We start from the raw sequence: 22146 nt of genomic DNA on the forward strand, positions 1-22146 counted from the left end.
AATAAAAATAAATTGGCCGGGCACGGTGGCTCACGCCTGTAATCCTAGCACTTTGGGAGGCCGAGGTGGGCGGATCACCTGAGATCAAGAGTTCGAGACCAGCCTGATCAACATGGAGAAACCCCATCTCTACTAAAAATACAAAAGTAGCCGGGTGTGGTGGCGCATGCCTGTAATCCCAGCTACTTGGCAGCTGAGGTGGGAGAATCGCCTGAACCTGGGAGGTGGAGGTTGTGGTGAGCCAAGATGGTGCCATTGCACTCTAGCTTGGGCAACAAGAGCAAAACTCTGTCAAAAAAAAAAAAAAAGCCAGTCGTGGTGGCGTATGCCTGTAGTCCCAACTACTCAGGAGGCTGAGGCAAGAGAATCACTTGAATCCAAGAGATGGAGGCTGCAGTGAGCTGAGATAGTGCCACTGCACTCCAGCCTGGGTGACAAAGTGAGATTCCATTTCAAAATAAATGGATAAAAATAAAATAAGTAAAGTGTGTGGTGCCTCTTCCCTTGCTCTCTTGCTCCTGCTCTTGCCATGTGACGTGCCTGTTCTCCCTTCACCTTCCACCATGATTGTAAGTTTCCTGAGGCCTCCCCAGAAGCCAAGCAGATGCCAGCATCATGTTCCCTGTACAACCTGCAGAACCATGAGCCAATTAAACCTCTTGCCTTTATAAATTATCCAGGCTTAGGTATTTATAGCAATACAAGAATGGATTAATATACTGGGGGACATCAAAGCTCTAAGATGACAGTGCCAGAGCTTTGAGGATCTATTCCCCAGCAAAACAAGCAAAGCTGGTGAAAACCATTTAAAAATAAATAAAGTTTCTGGGAATTATCCTAATGTCATATAATAGATGAATAAACATTTAATTTTATTTTTTATTGAGATGGAGTCTTGCTTTGTCGCCCAGGCTGGAGTGCAGTGGCGCAATCTTGGCTCACTTTCTTATTCAAGAAAATCTACTAAAACTCAGTAAGAACAGGGAGAATCTGTGGCATTGAATTTTATCACTTTTATTATTATTATTTTGTAGAGATGGGGTTTCACTATGTTGCACACGCTGGTCTCAAATTCCTGGGCTCAAGCTATCCTGCCACCTTGGCCTCCCAAAGTGCTGGGATTATAAGCATTGTTATCAGTGAAAGGTTATCCAAGTTACCGGTGACAAATCTGTACGGGTCTGCAGCAACCTCAATTCTTGCCTCCACGGAAGAAAGAACCGCAGGGCATAAGGCAGAAAAAGAGACCGAGGCAAGTTTCAGAGCAGGAGTGGAAGTTTATTTTAAATGGCTTTAGAATGGGAAAGAAAGGTAAGTACATTTGGAAGAGACTCAAGTGGGCACCAAGGTCAAGTGTGTTCAACCTTGATCCTAGGATTTTATAGGCTGGCCCCTTTCCCATGATTCTTTCCTTAGGATGGGCTGCCTGCATGCACAGTGCCCTCCTTACCCTGGGAAGGTGAGCATGCACAGTATGTGCAGGAAGTTGTATGCATGCCTATCTGAGGTTTTCTTCCCTTTTCCGATGGTCTGACCCCGGAAGTTCATGCTCCATCATTTTGTCTCTTTTTTGTTTGTTTGTTTGTTTTGAGACAGAGTTTCACTCTTGTTTCCCAGGCTGGAGTGTAGCGGCCTGATCTCAGCTCACTGCAACCTCCACCTCCCGGGTTCAAGCAATTCTCCTCCTTCAGTCTCCTGAGTAGCTGGGATATCAGGCACCCGACACCACGCTTGGCTAATTTTGTATTTTTAGTAGAGACGGGGGTTTCACCACATTGGCCAGACTGGTCTTGAACTTCTGACGTCAGGTGATCCGCCCGCCTCAGTCTCCCAAATTGCTGGGATTACAGGTGTGAGCCACCGTGCCTGGACTATTTTGTCTCTTAATGCACATGTCCAGGAAATTGCTTCTCCCTGGTGTCTGCATTCAATTAACACTCTAATGTAACAGCTGTGGACCATCAGGAGCTTGTCTCTCTCTCTGGCGCTGGCTGCCAAATTATTAACAACATTTAGAGAGGCAATGTGATCATTGTTGAACCATCACTTGACATTCCTGGTGGGTGGGGAAGAGCCCTCTCCAGCCCTGCTCATGCCTGTTTATCTACCTGTAACATTATGAGCCACTGTGCCAAGCCACCTGTGGCATTTAAGCCAGGAGGACCAACTATCTCCTGACTGCCCTCCCCCCACAGTTCAGCTGGAAGGAAACTGCTCTCTGAGTAGATGTGGCCAAGAAGACAAGCTCCCTCTCCCCTCAGCTGCCAATCAAGGCTTACCATATCTCACCAGCAGGAGCATGCTGCCACCATTTTTCATCCCCTCCAACTCCAAATTGAAGAGGCTACATTTCTGGTGAACATGGTAAAGAAATAGGGCACTCTTCTCCTCCACCCAGCACTTGCCCACACCATAGAATGAAGGCTCTACCATCGGTGACAGTCCAAGAATACTGGGACCATAATCACACTCCTCCCAGCTTGCTCATAGAACAGAGATCCCATGCTAGGAGGGGCAAGCCACGAAAACCAGAGGCTACTGCTCCACCAGTGTCCAAAATAGGGGCTCAGAGGCTTTGCCCAGTGGGACAGACAGTTCATAAAAAAAGAGACCCTGAGGGCCAGGCATGGTGGCTCACACCTGTAATCCCAGCCCTTTGGGAGGCCGAGGCAGGTGGATCACCTGAGGTCAGGAGTTCGAGACCAGCCTGGCCAACATGGTGACACCCCACTCTACCAAAAATACAAAAATTAGGTTGGGTGCAGCGGTTCACACCTGTAATCCCAGCACTTTGGGAGGCCAAGGTGGATGGATCACCTGAGGTCAGGAGTTTGTGACCAGCCTGGCCAACATGGCGAAACCCTGCCTCTACTAAAAATAAAAAATTAGCCAGGTGTGGTGGCATGCGCCTGTAATCCTAGCTACTGAGGCAGGAGAATCGCTTGGACCAGGGAAGCAGAGTTTGCAGTGAGCCAAGATCACGCCACTGCACTCTAGCCTGGGTGACAGAGTAAGACTCCATCTCAAAAAAAAAAAAAAATACAAATATTAGCTGGGCATGGTGGCGCACACCTGTAGTTCTGGCTACTCAGGAGGCTGAGGCAGGAGAATTGCTTGAACCCAGAAGGCAGAGGTTGCAGTGAGCTGAGATTGTGCCATTGCACTCAGCCTGGGCAACAAAAGTGAAACTCCATCTCAAAATAAATAGATAAATAAATAAATAAACAAGACAAAAAGAGACTCTTGGAAGCAGCAAGAGAAAAACAACTCATCGCGTACAAGGAAACTCCAATGAGATTGACAGTTGATTTCTCATCAGAAACAACGGAAGCCAGCAGGTGGTGGGATGATACATTCAAAGCTGATGCTTGCCTCTGTGGTGGTTATATTCCCCACAAACAACGAATTAGAGAATACTGAACATTGCTCCTAGCAGAAATACACGGTGACGTTCCTGCCAGCCTCTGATCACTACACTTTTGTCAACCAATCAGTCCACAGCAGTGTGTTACATGTGATTCTGTTTCGGGTTTTGTTTGTTTTTTGTAGGTCTTGCTCTGTCACACAGGCTGAAGTGCAGTGGCACAATCAGAGCTCACTGCAGCCTTGAACTCCTAGGCTCATGCCAGGCGCGGTGGCTCACGCCTGTAATACCAGCACTTTGGGAGGCCGAAGCAGGCGGATCACGAGGTTGGAGATCGAGACCATCCTGGCTAACACGGTGAAACCCCGTCTCTACTAAAAATACAAAAAAGTAGCCGGGCGTGGTGGCGGGCGTCTGTAATCCCAGCTACTGAGGAGGCTGAGGCAGGAGAATAGCGTGAACCTGGGAGGCGGAGCTTGCAGTTAGCCGAGAGATCTCACCACTGCACTCCAGCCTGGGCAACAGAGCAAGATTCTGTCTCAAAAAAACAAAACAAAACAAAAATCCTAGGCTCAAGGAACTCTCCTGCCTCAGTCCTGTAGCTGGGACTACAGATGTGCATCACCACTGCGCCTGGCCCCCAAATCTATCTTTTCAGACTGGTTTGGGACTACAGGCACATACCACCACCCCTGTAGTCCCAGCTACTCAGGAGGCTGAGGTGGGAGGATCACTTAAGCCCAAGAGTTCGAGGCTGCAGTGAGCTATGATCAGGTCACTGCACTCCAGCCTAGGTGACAGAACAAGATCCTGTCTCTAAAAAAGATAAAATAAAAAATAAGGCCGGGTCCGGTGGCTCACAGTGGCTGGCTGTAATCCCAGCGCTTTGGGAGGCCGAGGTGGGCGGATCACGAGGTCAGGAGTTCAAGATCAGCCTGGACAACATGGTGAAACCCCGTCTAGGAAACTAGTCTGCCCAGCTAATTTTGTATTTTTAGTAGAGACAGGGTTTCACCACGTTGGTAAGGCTGGTCTTGAACTCCTGACTTCAAGTAATCCACCCCACCTTGGCCTCCCAAAGTGCTGGGATTACAGGCGTGAGCCACCATGCCCACCCCACAATTACTTTTGCACCAACAAAATATAAGAGGGCTTCAAAGGGAGGACACCAGCATAATGGCCCTCAAGATACTGTACAATCTAGCCGGGCGTGGTGGCTCACGCCTGTAATCTCAGCACTTTGGGAGGCCAAGGCAGGCGGATCAGCTGAGGTCGGGAGTTCAAGATCAGCCTGACCAACATGAAGAAACCCCATCTCTACTAAAACAAAATACAAAAAATTAGCCGGGCGTGGTGGTGCATACCTGTAATCCCAGCTACTCGGGAGGCTGAAGCAGGAGAATTACTTGAACTCGGGAGCCAGAGGTTGCCATGAGCCAAGATCGTGCCATTGCACTCCAGCCTATGCAACAAGAACAAAACTCCATCTCAAACAAACAAAAAAAAAAAAGAAAAAAGAAAAGAAAAGAAATTGTACAATCTAAACTGAACACGGTGGCTTGCATCTATAATCCCAGCTACTTGGGAGGGTGAAACAAGATGATTGCTTCAGGCCATGAGTTCGAGACCAGCCTGAGCAACACAGAGAGACCCCTATCTCCTAAATAATTTTTTAAAATTAGCCAGGGGTGGTGGACTTCATTTGGTAGTTAATGAGAGGAATTAGGCCAGGAGCAGTGCTCACACCCGTAATCCCAGCACTTTGGGAGGCTGGTGGGGAGGACTGGTCTCAAGCCCAGGAGCTTGAGACCAGCCTGGGCAACATGCCCAAACCCCATCTCTACAAAACAAACAAACAAACAAACAAACAAAATCCCCATCTCTACAAAACAAACAAATAAACAAACTATATATATACACAAAAAAAATACAGAAATTAGCTGGACGTGGTGTTGTGTGCCTGCAGTTCTAGCTACTTGGGAGGCTGAAGCTGGAGAACTGCCTGAGCCTGGGTGGTCGAGTCTACAGTGAGCCACGATGGTGCCACTGGACTCCAGCCTAGGGGACAGAGCAAGACCTTGCCTTAAAAAAAAAAAAAAAAAAAAAATGTGGGGGGAGGAATTAAAAATATATATATTATAATAGACACTGCCGTAACTTTCTGCTCAGCACTTTCTGGGGATGGTGGTGCCCGAATTTTCCTTGGGAAAACCATCCCTTCCCCAGCCTACTTTATGTCATGCCAGTAGACATAACTAAATCCCCAATTCCACACTGATTCAGGTTGAAAGATTTGCACAGGCTTCAAACAAAACTAGTAACTGGCCAGGCATGGTGGCTCATGCCTGTTATCAAAGCACTTTCGGAGGCTGAGGTGAGTGGATCGCTTGAGGCCAGGAATTTGAGACCAGCATGGCCCACATGGCAAAACCCTGTCTCTACTAAAAATACAAAAATTAGCCGGGCATGGTGGCAGGTGCCTGTAATCCCAGCTACTTGGGAGGTTGAGACAGGAAAATCGCTCGAACCCAGAAGGTGGAGGTTGCAGTGAACTAAGATCGCACCACTGCACTCCAGCCTGGGTGACAGAGGGAGACTCTGTCTCAAAAAAACTAGTAACCAATAAGAGTCAAATCTGGGCCTTGCATTACAAGGGACAAAGACAGGGAGAAAGAGAGACAGAGAGAGAAGAGCTTTCCCTTGCTGGAGTTACTGAAAAAACCAGACACGAATCTGCAAGTACTAGCTGCCATCTGGCTACTCTGAGAGGAGGGGGTGGCTAAGAATGGAACCAACTCAGAAGAAAGTTGAGCTAAGGGAGGGATCAAAGTCCTAATGATACTGTTTGAGTCTGTGGAGCCAACTGTGTCTTCACAGTCAGTAAGCCAATGCACCTCCTTTCTTGCTTGAGTCCTTTTGAATTGGGTCTTTGAAGACTTGTTACTGAAAGATTCCTGCCTACTACAACCTCATCAGGGCCATGTTTTAGGCATATCTGAGGAGGAAGGAGACAGACAGAAAGGAACCTAGTTAACACCAGCCTGGGGCCAGGCGCGGTGGCTCACACCTGTAATCCCAGCACTTTGGGAGGCCGAGGCAGGCGGATCACGAGGTCAGGAGTTTGAGACCAGCCTGGCCAACATGGTGAAACCCCATCTCTACTAAAAATACAAAAATTAGCCAGGCGTGGTGGCGGGCACCTGTAATCCCAGCTACTCGAGAGGCTGAGGCAGGAGGATTGCTTGAACCCAGGAGGCAGAGGTTGCAGTGAGTTGAGATCGAGCCACTGCTCTCCAGCCTGGGCGACAGGGCAAGACTCTGTCTCAGGGGAAAAAAAAAGAACCAGCCTGGGCAACATAGCCAGACTGTCATGTCTACAAAAAATTAAAAAAATTAGGCCAGGCGCAGTGGCTCTCACTTTGGGAGGCCAAGGCAGGTGGATCACTTGAGGTCAGGAGTTCGAGACCAGCCTGGCCAACCTGGTGAAACCATCTCTAATAAAAATACAAAAAGAATTAGCCAGATGTGGTGTTGTGTACCTGTAGTGCCAGCCGCTTGGGAGGCTGAGGAAGGGGGATCATTTGAGTCTGGGAAGTTGAGACTGCAGTGAGCTATGATCATGCCACTGCACTCTAGCCTGGGCAACAGAGTGAGACCCTGTCTCAAAAAAAGGAAAGAAATGAAAAGAAAAGAAAGGCCAGGCGCAGTGGCTCACTGTAATCCCAGCATGATGGGAGGCCAAGGCGGGCAGATCACTTGAGACCAGGAGTTCAAGACTAGCCTGGGTAACATGGTGAACCTCGTCTCGATACAATACAATAGTAAAGGCAAAGTGACATGAGAATCACAAGGAAATATCACACAAACCCAAATTGAGGGACATTCTACAAAATAACTGACCTGTAATCTTCAAAAGTCTAAGGTCATGAAAGACCAAAATACTACTACTAAGAAGAAGAATACATAACTATTTCAGGCCAGGCATGGTGGCTCATGCCTGTAATCCCAGCACTTTGGGAGGCCAAGGTGGGCGGATCACTTGAGACCAGCCTGGGCAACACGGTGAAACCCCGTCTCTACCAAAAATACTAAAATTAGCTGGGCGTGGTGACACATGCTTGTGGTCCCAGCTACTCAGGAGTTGAGGTGGGGGGATCATTTGAGCTTGGGAGGCAGAGGTTGCAGTGAGCCATGACCGCACCACTGCACCTCCAGCCTGGGCGACACAGCATGACACTGTCTCAAAAAAAAAAAAAAAAAAAAAGAAAGAAAAAAAACAGTGCCAGACCTTGAAAATCACAAAAAGCTAAGAACTGGTTTAAGATTTAATCTGGAGCCAGCCGAAGTGGCTCACGACTGTAATCCTAGCACTCTGAAAGGCCGAGGTGAGAGGATCACTTGAGCCTAGAAATTTGAGACCAGACTGGGCAACATTAGCTAGAACCCTTCTCTACAAACATTCTAAAAATTAGCCAAGCCAGGCACGGTGGCTCACACCAGTAATCCCAGCACTTTGGGAGGCCAAAGTGGGCAGATCACTTGAGGTCAGGAGTTCGAAACCTGCATGGACAACATGGTGAAACCCCATCTTTACTAAACATATAAAAATTAGCCAGGAGTGGTGATGTGTGCTGGTATTCCCAGCTACTTGTAAGGCTGAGGCAGGAGAATCGCTTGAACCTGGGAAGTAGAGGTCAAGGTGAGCCGAGATTGTGCCACTGCACTCCAGCCTGGGCACAGAGGGAGACTCCATCTCAAAAAAAAAAAAAAAAATGCTGGGTGCAGTGGCTCACACCTGTAATCTCAGCACTTTGGGAGGCCGAGGTGGGAGGATCACGAGGTCAGGAGATAGAGACCATCCTGGCTAACACAGTGAAACCCCCGTCTAATAAAAATACAAAAAATTAGCCAGGCATGGTGGCACGCACATGTAGTCCCAGGTACTCAGGAGGCTGAGGCAGGAGACCCAGGAGGCAGAGGTTGCAGTGAACCGAGATTACATCATTGCACTCCAGCCTGGGCAACAGAGCGAGACTCTGTTTCAAAAAAAAAAAAAATTAGCTAGGCGTGGTTGTGTGTGCTAGGTGTGGTGGCAGGATCAGTTGAGCCTAAGAGTTCGAGCCTGCAGTGACCTATGATCTTGCCACTGCACTCCATTCCAGCCTGGGCAACAGAGCAAGACCCTGTACTAGAAAAATAATTCTGCCGGGCGCAGTGGCTCACGCCTGTACTCCTAGCACTTTGGGAGGCCGAGGCAGGCGGATCACGAGGTCAGGAGATCGAGACCATCCTGGCTAACACAGTGAAACCCCATCTCTACTAAAAATACAAAAAATTAGCCGGGCGTGGTGGCGGGCGTCTATAGTCCCAGCTACTCGGGAGGTTGAGGCAGGAGAATGGCGTGAACCCGGGAGGCGGAGCTTGCAGTCTCTCCCTTTTTTTTTGGGGGGGTGGTGGTGGGCAGGGACTCTCACTCTGTCACCCAGGCTGGAGTGCAGTGGCACCATCATAGCTCACTGCAGCCTCAACCTCCTGGGCTCAACTGATCCTCCCGCCTCAGCCTCCCAAGTAGCTGGGATTACGGACGCACGCCACCACACCCAGCTCATTTTTGTATTTTTAGTAGAGATGGGATCTCACTATGTTGCCCAGGCTGGTCTCCAGCTGCTGGGGCTCAAGCAATCAGCCTGCCTCAGCCTCCCAAAGTGCTGGAATCACAGAGGTGAGCCACCACGACCAGCCAGCATCATTTTCCAGTTAAATGTTAATAGTATCTACTTCATATGGCTGCTGTGAGGATTACAGGAGGTAGTGTACATAAAAGTGCCTGGCAAGTCAGGTGCCGTAATCTCAGCACTCTGGGAGGCCAATGCGGGTGGATCACCTGAAGTCAAGAGTTTGAGACCAGCCTGGCCAACAGGGTGAAACCTCATCTCTACTAAAAATACAAAAATTAGCCGGGCGTGGTCGCTGGCGCCTGTAATCCTAGCTACTTGGGAGGCTGAGGCAGGAGAATGACTTGAACCCAGGAGGTAGGGGTTGCAGTGAGCTTGCACTCCAGCCTGGGCGATAGAGCAAGACTCCGTCTCAAAAAAAACAAAACAAAACAAAACAAAAGTGCCTGGCACAGAAGAGATGGCAAGTCTACATTAGTTGAATATGCATCTATGAACCAGAACAAATCCCAGTCCAGTCCTCCAAGGAAATGCCAACCTCAGTCACTAGAGGGGAATCTCGGTCACACTCTAACTGAGCTTCCAGCAGCAGGAGGTGGCAGCTTGCGGCTCTGATACACCAGCCTTTCCTATGCTGGGAAACTCACTCTCACTCAGCAAACCTGGCTCCATGCTGAACTCCATGGTGTTTTTCTCTGAGTCACTATATTCTCCCGCAGTTGCAAAATGATCTGGCAAAAGTCCCTCTAGGGTTTTTACTGCTTACTGAGTAACATCCAAACTCCTTGCCAGAATCCAGAGCCTTCCTAATCTGGCCCCAACCTACCTCTCCAGGCTGAAACCTCATCATTGTTTTACTGCAGCCACGCTGGACAAGTTATGCTTCGGCCTCTATGCCTCAGCTTACCCCGATCCTTCTCCTTCATGCCTTTCTTCAGTCCCGACCCTCTGCAACGCTACTTTTTCTCTTCGTTTTTTGTTTCTGAGACGGAATTTTGCTCTGTCGCCCAGGCTGGAGTGAAGTGGTGCAATCTCAGCTCACTGCAAATTCCTCCTCTCGGGTTCAAGCGATTCTCCTGCCTCAGCCTCTCAAGTAGCTTGGATTACAGGCACGTGCCACCACGCCCGGCTAATTTTTATATTTTTAGTAGAGACGGGGTTTCACCATGTTGGTCAGGCTGGTCATGAACTCCTGACCTCAGGTGACTCACCTGCCTTGGCCTCCAAAAGTGCTAGGATTACAAGTGTGAGCCACCATGCCCAGCCTACTTTTTCTTTTTTAAAAAAATTTTTTGGCCCATTGCAGTGGCTCACGCCTGTTATCTCAACACTTTGGGAGGCCGAGGAGGGCAGATCACGAGGTCAGGAGTTTGAGACCAGCCTGGCCATGGTGAAACCTCATCTCTACTAAAAATACAAAAAGTAGCCAGGCGTGGTAGTGGGTGCCTGTAATCCCAGCTACTCGGGAGGCTGAGGCAGGAGAATCAGTTGAACCTGGGAGGCTGAGGCAGGAGAATCAGTTGAACCTGGGAGGCAGAGGTTGCAGTGAGCCGAGATCGGCGCCATTGCACTCCAGCCTGGGCAATAAGAGCGAAACTCCCTTTAAAAAAAAGATTATTGTAGAGACAGTGTCTCCCTCTGTTGCCCAGGCTGGAGTGCCATGTTGCAATCATAGCTCACAGCAGCCTTGACCTCCTGGGGCTCAAGCGATTCCCCCACCTCTGGAGTAGTCAGGACCACAGGCATGCACCACCACGCACAGCTAATTTTTGTCTTTTTGTAGAGATGGAGTCTTCCTATGTTGCTCAAGGTGGTCTCAAACTCTTGGTCTCAAGGGATCCTCCTGCCTTGACCTCTCAAAGTGCTAGGATTACCAGTGTGAGCTCCCACACTTGGCCTGTTTATTTATTATTTTAGAGACAGGGTATCAATATTATTAAAAGAGAAAGAGGAAGAAAAAGAAATACAGACAGGGTCTCACTCTGTCACCCTGGCTGGAATGCAGTGGTGCAATCATAGCTCACTGAAGCCTCAAATTCCTGGGCTCAAGTGATCCTCCTGCGTCGGCCTCCCAGACAAAGCACTGGGAGTGAGCCACTGCACTGGGGCCTAAATTGATTTATATATTTTATCTCTTCAATAGCTTGGAGTGTGTATTTTATCTCTTCAATAGATTAGAGGCCTCCACCAAGAAGCCAGTAGGTAATTTGCCCAGGGTAATACAGGGTAAATAAGTGGCAAGGATGGGATTCTTTTTTTCTTCTTTTTCTTATTCTTCATCATTCAACTTGAACAAAGATCGGATTCTATCCCAGGCAATCAGGCTCTGGGGGGTTCTTTCTCTTAAACACAGATTCATACTATATAGTAATCCTTTATCAGCCACAGTACCTAGCTCAGAGCTTTGCACACAGTGCCATGCAATGCTTTATCAAATGAATAACTAAAAAAACTCATTGATCTAATTAGCACCTCTTGAACCCTCACTGACCTATGGGCCACTGGGAATCAGAAACTCAGTCTCATTAATCTGAGTGAGACTGCCTGGCTGTGGATCTAATTATGAGCAATTTCGGAATCATAATTACTGTTCCATTTTGTCTCTTGATCTGTAATGCATCCAAGGACCTACTCCCAGCTTCTCAGGGACAGAAAAAAAAACAACCCACTACATGATTACTTACTGAAGCCTGGGAACTGTGTGTTTTTGTGAAGCTTCCAGCTCACGTCTTCGCTGTGAAATGAGGGGGATGGGCTGGATGATCTCCGAGGGCCCCTTCTTCAGTTGTAACAGTCTGAGATGGACAGGTGTGATCCCAGAGCTTTGGGAGGCCGAGGTGGGAGGATCCTGTGAAGTCGGTAGTTTCAGACCAGCCCAGGCAACATAGCAAGACCCAGTATCTACCAAAAAAAAATTATATTTTCTTTTTTTCTTTTTTTTTTGAGATGGAGTCTCGCTCTGTCACCCAGGCTGGAGTGCAGTGGTGCGATCTTGGCTTACTGCAACCTCCACCTCTTGGGTTCAAGCAACTCTCCTGCCTCAGCCTCCTGAATAGCTGGGATTACAGGCCCCTGCCACCACGCCCAGCTAATTTTTGTATGTTTAGTAGAGACAGGGTTTCACCATGTTGGTCAGGCTGGTCTCAAACTCCTGTCCTCAAGTGATCTGCCCACCTCGGCCTCCCAAAGTGCTGGGATTACAGGCGTGAGCCACCGTGCCCAGCCTCCAAATTTTTTTTTTAATTAGCAGGGTGCGGTGGCGCGCACTCGTAGTCCCAGCTCTTTGGGAGGCTAAGGTGGGAGGATCATTTGACCCCAGGGAGGTTGAGGCTGCAGTCAGCAATTATTGCACCACTGCACTCCAGCCTGGACGACAGAAAGAGACCCTGTCTCTAAAATAAAATAAAAACAGCCTAGGACTCTGAGAGGCATGGAATTAGAAAGAGTCTCTGTGTCAGAAGACATCATTTTGAGTCTCAGCTGTCATTACTAGTGACCTTACCCAAGTTAGTAAACCTAACTCTCAGATTCCCCATCTGTAAAATTTGGTCCATTTATTAGAACATTATTTGTAACCTGGGGTGATCCCGGGCCCAGGTTCTGGTGGGCTGCCGCACACACTGGCTAGGTGGCTCTGGTAGGTCACGCCCTGGCCGCTTCGCCATCGAGGGGAGGGTGAGGACAGTCTCCGAGGCGGCGCTGCCGAGCCTCCCGGTGACCTGGAGGCCGCGGAGCCCGCGGGGACCCAGGGCCCCCGAACCTGCGGCGAGACGGGCGGGCGCGCGCGCGGCGGGTCATGTGACGGCTCCAGGCCCGCGCGGGGCCGAGGCAGGGGCGGGGCCTGGCGCGCGCGGCCCTGCGGGTGACAGGCGGGCGGGAAGGGGCGGGGCCTCGGGCGGGGCTGCCGTGGGGAGGAGGGCGGTGGGAGGGGAGGAGTGGAGATGGCGGCGGCGGCGGCGGCGGCTCAGGGGGGCGGGGGCGGGGAGCCCCGTAGAACCGAGGGGGTCGGCCCGGGGGTCCCGGGGGAGGTGGAGATGGTGAAGGGGCAGCCGTTCGACGTGGGCCCGCGCTACACGCAGTTGCAGTACATCGGCGAGGGCGCGTACGGCATGGTCAGGTGAGGGGGCGTTCCGGGGGAGGGGGCGCCCTCAGGGGAGGGGGCTTCGCGGGAGAGGAGGAGGAGGCGCCGAGCGCTTTCCGGGACGTGGAGACGCGGAGCGTCCCGAGGAGGCAGGAGACTCGGGATGATCGGGAGCGTCCCAGGGAGGGGGCCCCTGAGTGCTTTCTGGGGGAGGGGGCGCTGCCTACGTCCTCAGGGGAGAGGGCTTGGAGGCTTTGAGTCCACCCTTCTGTAATGACGGGAGGGGCATCTGAGTGCATGTGGGGGCCCGCGGGGACCCTAGTGACACGGGGCGAGGCCCAGAGGATGAGTACTCTCGGGGAGGCGACATCCTTAGTGAAGAGGCAGTGGAGGGCCCGTTTTGGGGGAAAGGGTGTCTTGGATTCCCCCTGTGAGGCAGTGCCAGAGAGCCTGGGGGAGAAGAGCCGAGCTCAGGGTGGGGCAGGGCTTTGGCCCCACCACCACCACCACCAGGGGCCCAGAGAGAGATGAGGGGGCCAGGAGTGCCACCTGCATGTTTTGGGAGGGGTCTGTGAGTGCCTCCCGGCCCCACCGTGTGCTCCTCTGGGACAGCCCCGCTGCCCGGATCCCTCACCCTGGGACCCTCCCCTGCCCTGTCCATTCTCTGCTGCTCCTCCCCTGGCTGCCACCTTCCCAGTATTTGCCCCATGGTGTGTCCCCAGCATCTGCACCCCCGGACCTGTCTTGGGTTAAGGAGCCTTTCCTGGGAATGGGGGCGAAGGGTTCAGGGCCAGTAGAATGGAAGGGGATTGAGGAGAGGGGAAGTCAGTGAGCAGTCAGTCTCTTCCTCTGTTTGTAAAGTCACCGAAGGGCCGCCTGGCTGGTCCCCAGCTTTCTCTCTGGAGATCCCAGGCCTCCACAGCAGGAAGGAACCAGCATTGTTTATGATTTGACCAGAGCCAGCTCCTGCTCTCTCCCCTCCCTGCCAAGGCCTGGGTGGGGCCACCAGGCCCGGACTCCCCCTTTGTAAGGCCACAGCAGCAGCCTCTCTCCGGTCCCCTCAGCTCGGCCTATGACCACGTGCGCAAGACTCGCGTGGCCATCAAGAAGATCAGCCCCTTCGAGCATCAGACCTACTGCCAGCGCACGCTCCGGGAGATCCAGATCCTGCTGCGCTTCCGCCATGAGAATGTCATCGGCATCCGAGACATTCTGCGGGCGTCCACCCTGGAAGCCATGAGGGATGTGTATCCTTCACCTTGGCCAGTTGGCTGGTCAGGCACGGCCTCGCAGGGACCCGTTGCTTGCTTTCTGTTTCCATCTTACCCACCACCCTCCAAAACAAACCCAGTAAAATAAACTTTCCTGCAGAGGAGAAGCCACAGTGTAACAGGACTTGGAGACCTCTGATGAACCCAGGCCTGCAGCCGCCGGGCAGTATGGCCTTGAGCAAGTCGGTTCTCTGCTCTGTGCCCCAGGAGGGAGGGCTAGGCAGGATGGTCTCTATGGGAGTGGTGTCTTCTGACATCGGCAGTTCTGAGACATGACCCAGCCTCTGCCCACAGTCACTTCTTGCTAAGGAATGGATGATTCTTTCTCTCTTTCCTCCTTCCCCAGACTGGAAGGGAGACAGGGAGAAAGAAAACAGTCAGCTGGGCGTGGTAGCTCACGCCTGTAATCCCAGCACTTTGGGAGGCTGAGGTGGGCAGATTACCTGAGGTCAGGAGTTGGAGACCAGCCTGGCCAACATGGTTAAACCCCATCTCTACTAAAAATACAAAAAAATTAGTGGGGCATGGTGGCGCAAGCCTGTAATCCCAGCTACTTGGGAGGCAGAGGCTGGAGAATCACTTGAACCCAAGAGGCGGAGGTTGCAGTGAGCCAAGATCGTGCCACTGCACTCCAGCCTGGGTGACAGAGCGAGACTCTGTCTCAAAACTAAACAAAAACAAAAAACTGCTTTTCTTGAGGGCCTGCTGTGTGTCAGGTACTATACATGCCCCATGCTTTTTTTTTTTTTCTATTACACCTCCCAACTGCCCTATGAGATGGGCTTTTCAGCTTCATTTCAAAGATGTGGGGTGGAGTGCAATGGCTCACATCTGTAGTCCTAACACTTTGGGAGGCCAAGACCAGAGGATCACTGGAAGCCAGGAGTTCAAGACCAGCCTGGGCAGCATAGTGAGACCCCACCTCTACAAAAAATTTAAAAATCATCCAGGTTTGGTGGTGCATGACTATAGTCCCAGCTACTTGGGAGGCTGAGGCAGGAGGATGGCTTGAGCTTAGGAGTTCGAGGCTGCAGTGAGCTATGATTATGCTACTGCACTCCAGCCTGGGGGACAGAGCGTGACCCTGTCAAAAAAAAAAAAAAAAAAAAAAAAAGATGAGGAAGCTAAGGCCCAGAAAACCTAAAATCAAGTGTTTCTGTTGCTGTTTCCTCCTCTCCTCCCCCAGATGGGAACTTGTCCTTCTTCTTAGGACTTCTCACTCAGAGCTGCACCCTAATCACCTGTGGACTTGCACCTTGCCCAGGGAGGGACAGCCTAGCCTTGGTCGTCCTCCCCCAATACTGCTTTCCTAGTTTGCTGTCCACTTCCTGTCTCGCTCTCCTTAGCAACTTATGACATCTGTCACTTCTTCCCTGCCCCACCCACCCACTCTCAGTCCCAGCCCTCCACCCAAAAGCGGGGATTTGTACTGAGGTGTCTGCAACCCCCACCACAAACTGTGGACAGGAAATCTCCGTGCTCACCCCCAGCTCGCTGTGTGATCTGAAGCAAGTCACTGCATCTCGCTGGGCCTCCCCAGCCCTAAAACAGTAGGGCTGGTCCACATATTCTCTGAAGACCCTTTCAAGGCAGATTCTTGTTTTGTTTTTTGTTTGTTTGTTTGTTTTTAGATGGAGTCTCCCTCTGTCGCCCAGGCTGGAGTGCAGTGGCTCAATCTCAGCTCACGGCAACCTCCACCTCCCAGGTTCAAGCTATTCTCCTGCCTCAGCCTTCCAAGTAGCTGGGACTACAGGCGCCTGCCACCACGCCTGGCTAATTTTTGTATTTTCAGTAGATGCGGGGTTTCGCCCTGTTGGCCAGGCTGGCCTGGAACTCCTGACCTCAGGTCATCAACCCACCTTGGCCTCCTGAAGAGCTGGGATTACAGGCATGAGCCACCATGCCTGGCCTCAAGGCAGATTCTAAAAGACAGCCCTGACTTATTTTTCCAGCCACAAGCCAAACGGCATTTGTGGATTTATTTATTTATTTACGCATAAGCTTTGTTTTATCTTCAAATAGAAAAAGACATTTTACTCCTCCATCTTCTGAGGTATGGCCAAGCACTCTCCTTTGAGTGGGAGTGTGCTGTTGGGAGTGTCTCCTCATTTTTCTTGCACAAACCATTCCCATAAGGCAGGCATTTATTTTTAAGCAAACATTTATTGCATGCCAGATGGTGTTCATACATTATCTCATTTAACTCCCTCAACAGCCATGTGACTCAGGCACTGATATTAGTAATAATAGTTCATGTTTGCCTAGCACTCACAACTTGCCAAGCACTGGGCTGACAGCTTTACATGCGCCATCTCATCTAGTCTTCACAACCACCCTCAAAAGAACCATTATTTCATGCCTCGCACCTGTAATTTCCAGCACTTTGGGAGGCCGAGGGGGAAGGAACACTTGAACCCATGAGTTCAAGACCTGCCTGGGCAACATAGCAAGAGCCCATCTCCACAACAAGAAAACAAACAAACAAAAAAACATTATTTCCCCTACATACCAGATGAGAAAGTTGAGGCACAGACAGGTTGAGATCCTGAAGCCAGTGAGTAGTAGAGAAGAGATTTCCGACATCCATGGGTTAACTCCAGAGTTGCTGCTCTTTTTGTAGTTTTTTTGGTTTTTTTTGTTTGTTTGTTTATTTTTGAGACAGAGGCTCACTCTGTCATCCAGGCTGGAGTGCAGTGACACAATCTTGGCTGACTGCAACATCTGCCTCCTGGGTTCAAGTGATTCTCGTGCTGCAGCCTCCTGAGTAGCTGGGATTACGGGCACATGCAGCCGTGCCCAGTTAATTTTGGTATTTTTAGTAGAGACAAGGTTTTGCCATGTTGCCCAGGCTGGTGGTCTCAAACTCCTGGCCTCAAGCAATCCTCCAGCCTCAGCCTCCCAAAGTGCTGGGATTACAGGCGTGAGCCACCACTCCTGGCCCAAGTTGCTGCTCTTAACTGAAGTTCTCCTGCCTCCCACAGTTTATTATTATCCCCGTTTCCCCGGTAGGGAAACTGAGGCCACAGAAGTGAAGCCCCTTGCTCAGGATCAGCAACTGTGATGCGACAGAGGCTCAGAGCCCTGCTGCTGGGTAATGGCAGCAGCTTGCCCAGTTGGTGGTGCAGGTTGACAGATCTGTTGAGTCCCAGGGGCCCTGGCTGGAGGAGGTGTGCAGCCTCGCCTTCAGAGCCTGTTTTCCTTAACCAAGTGCCTCCCGCTGCCCCCTGGCCGGGGGGTCTCCGGAACCATCCTCAGCTACATTGTGCAGGACCTGATGGAGACTGACCTGTACAAGTTGCTGAAAAGCCAGCAGCTGAGCAATGACCATATCTGCTACTTCCTCTACCAGATCCTGCGGGGCCTCAAATACATCCACTCCGCCAACGTGCTCCACCGAGATCTAAAGCCCTCCAACCTGCTCATCAACACCACCTGCGACCTTAAGGTCAGAGGGTTGGGCACCTGTCCCCTCCTCCCCCAGGGTCTGGGGCTTCCAGGTGACCAGTAGAAGCAGCCTTGGGCAGGAGAACATTGCAAGCAAGGGGAACAGTGGAGGCAAAGACAAGGGGGCGTGACTGCTTAGGCTGCAGAGGCCTTGAGCGCCGAGCTTAGCAGCTAGGTCTGATTCCAGATTTGCGATTTCGGCCTGGCCCGGATTGCCGATCCTGAGCATGACCACACCGGCTTCCTGACGGAGTATGTGGCTACGCGCTGGTACCGGGCCCCAGAGATCATGCTGAACTCCAAGGTAGGAGGGGCTGCCTACTCCTGAAAGGAGCGGACCAGTTCCCAGGAAGCCCTGGAGCTACCTCTGAGCCAGACACTGACCCCCATGACACAAGAATTCTACCCTCTGGGCCTTGGGCTCTACAAGGAAGCTGAGCATTGAGCCCTCCAGGCCTCTGCCTTCTGCCTGGTGTTGGATCTAACTTGGAGGTGGTGGCCTGACGCAGACAGCAGGATGAGGCTGGCCCAGGAGCTCACCACTTCCTCCTCTCCCCCAGGGCTATACCAAGTCCATCGACATCTGGTCTGTGGGCTGCATTCTGGCTGAGATGCTCTCTAACCGGCCCATCTTCCCCGGCAAGCACTACCTGGATCAGCTCAACCACATTCTGGGTGAGGAGGCCCGGCTGGCTGAGTCGGGGATGATTAGTTTTTCCGAGGTGAGATTTCTCGAGAGTCCAAGTCAGGGATACCACCACGTGTGGGGCGCTTCCAGCATCTCATGGTATCTCAATGAGGTATAGATATTATCCCCATTGGATAGATGGGAAAAGCAAGGCTAAGTCCCACACCTGAGGAGGCACCAGACCTAGGATTTGAGCCTCAGTCTGCCTGAATCCAGCCCCCTTGCTCAGCACCACTGTGCTAATGACTAGGAGGTGACTGAGGGATTGGCATGGGTTGCTGGGCTGGGGGGTCTTGTTCTTGCCTTGTTGCCTTTTCTGTTCCCAGAAAGAAAGAGGTGATCATTTACCAAGTCACCTCCTTATCCACAGGCATCCTGGGCTCCCCATCCCAGGAGGACCTGAATTGTATCATCAACATGAAGGCCCGAAACTACCTACAGTCTCTGCCCTCCAAGACCAAGGTGGCTTGGGCCAAGCTTTTTCCCAAGTCAGACTCCAAAGGTTCGAGAGACATGAGGGTGGGTGTGGGGTAAACCTGGGTGTCGTGGAGGGTGTGTGAGCCCAGCAGCCGCTGGAGGAGACAGGCAAAGCAATGCTTCTGGGAGCTCCTCCAGTCTTCCCTGTGACCCCTGACTCCTGCCCTTCCATAGCCCTTGACCTGCTGGACCGGATGTTAACCTTTAACCCCAATAAACGGATCACAGTGGAGGAAGCGCTGGCTCACCCCTACCTGGAGCAGTACTATGACCCGACGGATGAGGTGGGCCAGTCCCCAGCAGCAGTGGGGCTGGGGGCAGGGGGGCACATAGGCATCCCCCATGCCAGGCCTGAGACTTGCTGTCTCTGCCACCCCAGCCAGTGGCCGAGGAGCCCTTCACCTTCGCCATGGAGCTGGACGACCTACCTAAGGAGCGGCTGAAGGAGCTCATCTTCCAGGAGACAGCACGCTTCCAGCCCGGAGTGCTGGAGGCCCCCTAGCCCAGACAGACATCTCTGCACCCTGGGGCCTGGTGAGTGTTTCCATGGCCCACACACGGACACCTTGATACTAAATATCTATATTTGTATCTATCTGTACATGCCTCCATACAGCAGCAAGCTTACCCCGCACGCATGGTCAATGTGTCTGGTGACAACAGAAGTGCCCAGGGGGCTGGGTGCGGTGGCTCATGCCTGGAATCCCAGCACTTTGGGAGACTGAGACTGAGAAGAGTAGATCACCTGAGGGTCAGGAGTTTGAGACCAGCCTGGCCTGCATGGCGAAATCCCATCTATACTAAAAATACAAAAATTAGCCGGGCACAGTGGGTCACTCTGGTAATCCCAGCACTTTGGGAGGCTGAGGCAAGTGATCACCTGAGGTCAGCAGTTCGAGACCAGCCTGGCCAACGTGGTGAAACCCTGTCTCTACTAAAAATACAAAAATTAGCCGGGCACAGAGGCATGCGCTTCTAGTCCCAGCTACTCAGGAGGCTGTGGTGGGAGGACTGCTCGAACCCGGGAGGCGGAGGTTGCACCACTGTACTCCAGCCTGGGCAACAGTGAGACTCTGTCTAAAAAAAAAAAAAAAAAAGGGGCTGGGCACAGTGGCTCATGCCTGTAATCCCAGCACTTCGGGAGGCCGAGGTGGGTGGATCACAAGGTCAGGAGTCGAAACCAGCCTGGCCAACATGGTGAAACCCCGTCTCTACTGTAAAGAATACAAAAATTAGCTGGGTGTGGTGGCGCGTGCCTATAATCCCAGCTACTCGGGAGGCTGAGGCAGGAGAATTGCTTGAACCCAGGAGGCAGAGGTTGCAGTGAGCCGAGATTGCACCACTGCACTCCAGCCTGGACTACAGAGCAAGACTCCATCTCAAAAAAAAAAAAAAAAAACTGTCCAAGGGCTGCCCAGACTCGTGGCCCACCCAGTCCTCCAACCCCAAATGTCTCTGCCTGTCAACACCTTGCATTCTCCAGCCCCAGAAGCCATTCTAATCTCCTTCTGGGAACAGAACTGGCAAAGAGGCAAGAGGTCACTGAGGGCCTCTGTCACCCAGGTGAGGACCTGAGCCAGGCTTCAGCTCTGGGTGTGGCAGAAGCAGGTGGGGCCATGATTGCTTTGGGAGGGGCCCAGCAGCGCCCAGCCTGACCCAGATTGCCAGGCCTCCTCACACCTGCTGCCAGATCAGCAGTTCACATAGCTGTGGGGACCCCGCTGGGCCTGCCCCCACCCACGCTGCCTCCTTGCCTCCTCCGGTTTCTTCCTGTCTTCAGCCAGGTGTGGCCTGATAGAAAGAAGGCATGCACACCTGGGCTCAAACTCCAGCTGTGCCACTTAGTAAGTGCTGTGTGATATTGGGCAAGGCACCTCACCTCTCTGTGCCTCAGTTTCCTGGAGTCAGTTCTATTTATCTTTTTTTTGGTTTTGTTTTTTTGAGACTGTCTCACTCTGTCACCCAGGCTGGAATGCAGTGGCGCAATCATAGCTCACTGCAGCCTCAAAACTCCTGGGTGCAAGGGATCCTCCCAGCTAGCTGGACGAGCCATTGCAACCAGCTAATTTTTTTTTTTTTTTTTTTTTTTTTTTTTGGTGGAGCTGGGGTCTTGCTATGTTGCCCAGGCCAGTCTCAAACTCCTGGGCTCAAGCAACCCAATACCTTGGCTTCTCAAAGTGCTGGGATTATAGGCGTGAGCCACTGCGCCGGGCCGAGACAGTTCTAATAATGAAAGCATAAAGCCCTAAGCATTGTTCTAAGAGGTTTACATGTATTAATTCCTTTAATCTTACAGCAGTACCTCGAGCTAGATACTATTATTATTTCTATTTACAGATAAGGAAACTGAGACCCAGCCTATCCAGCTGTGAGGGTGAATGAGAGATGTTGAGGTCAGGGCTCCAGTGGGTCTGCCCGGGGGATGCTAACGACTCTTCTTCTGCCTGCTTCTCTTTAGGACCTGCCTCCTGCCTGCCCCTCTCCCGCCGGACTGTTAGAAAATGGACACTGTGCCCAGCCCAGACCTTGGCAGCCCAGGCCGGGGTGGAGCATGGGCCTGGCCACCTCTCTCCTTTGCTGAGGCCTCCAGCTTCAGGCACGCCAAGGCCTCCTCCTCCCCACCCGCCCTCCCCACGGGGCCTCGGGGGCTCAGGTGGCCCCAGTTCAATCTCCCGCTGCTGCTGCTGCGCCCTTACCTTCCCCAGCGTCCCAGTCTCTGGCAGTTCTGGAATGGAAGGGCTCTGGCTGCCCCAACCTGCTGAAGGGCAGAGGTGGAGGGTGGGGGGCACTGAGTAGGGACTCAGGGCCATGCCTGCCCCCCTCATCTCATTCAAACCCCACCCTAGTTTCCCTGAAGGAACATTCCTTAGTCTCAAGGGCTAGCATCCCTGAGGAGCCGGGCGGGGCCGAATCCCCTCCCTGTCAAAGCTGTCACTTCGAGTGCCCTCGCTGCTTCTGTGTGTGGTGAGCGGAAGTGGAGCTGGGGGGCATGGAGAGCCCGGCGCCCCTGCCACCTCCCTGACCCGTCTAATATATAAATATAGAGATGTGTCTATGGCTGACCCTGGCTCTGTCTGTGTTCGCGACGCCCCCACCCTTGCCCCGTGTGGCTCTGAGGACGGACTCCTGCAGCCCAGCTGCTGCTT

At 52.0% G+C, this 22146-nt stretch overlaps 1 protein-coding gene across 1 annotated transcript; it reads left to right on the plus strand.

Moving 5' to 3' along the window:
* Positions 1-12950: 12950 nt before the first annotated feature.
* On the plus strand, positions 12951-22062 carry MAPK3 (mitogen-activated protein kinase 3). The gene is made up of 9 exons (XM_002826297.4): positions 12951-13156; positions 14185-14367; positions 17647-17836; positions 18023-18139; positions 18396-18510; positions 18894-19025; positions 19175-19284; positions 19380-19534; positions 21459-22062. Exons 1-8 carry the CDS (start codon positions 12981-12983, stop codon positions 19500-19502), a joined length of 1146 nt encoding a protein of 381 aa, XP_002826343.3. The 5' UTR covers positions 12951-12980; the 3' UTR covers positions 19503-19534; positions 21459-22062.
* The last annotated feature ends 84 nt before the right edge of the window (positions 22063-22146 follow it).

The sequence above is a fragment of the Pongo abelii genome, chromosome 18 (assembly GCF_028885655.2).
Source record: "Pongo abelii isolate AG06213 chromosome 18, NHGRI_mPonAbe1-v2.0_pri, whole genome shotgun sequence".
NCBI lineage: Eukaryota > Metazoa > Chordata > Mammalia > Primates > Hominidae > Pongo > Pongo abelii.

Excerpts from the sequence above, each read along its gene's own strand:
- MAPK3 (XM_002826297.4), top strand. The coding sequence starts at position 12,981 with ATGGCGGCGGCGGCGGCGGCGGCTCAGGGGGGCGGGGGCGGGGAGCCC. Across the intron at positions 13,157-14,184 it reads GGCGCGTACGGCATGGTCAG|CTCGGCCTATGACCACGTGC; the intron begins GTGAGGGGGCGT and ends CGGTCCCCTCAG. Across the intron at positions 17,837-18,022 it reads ACACCACCTGCGACCTTAAG|ATTTGCGATTTCGGCCTGGC; the intron begins GTCAGAGGGTTG and ends GTCTGATTCCAG.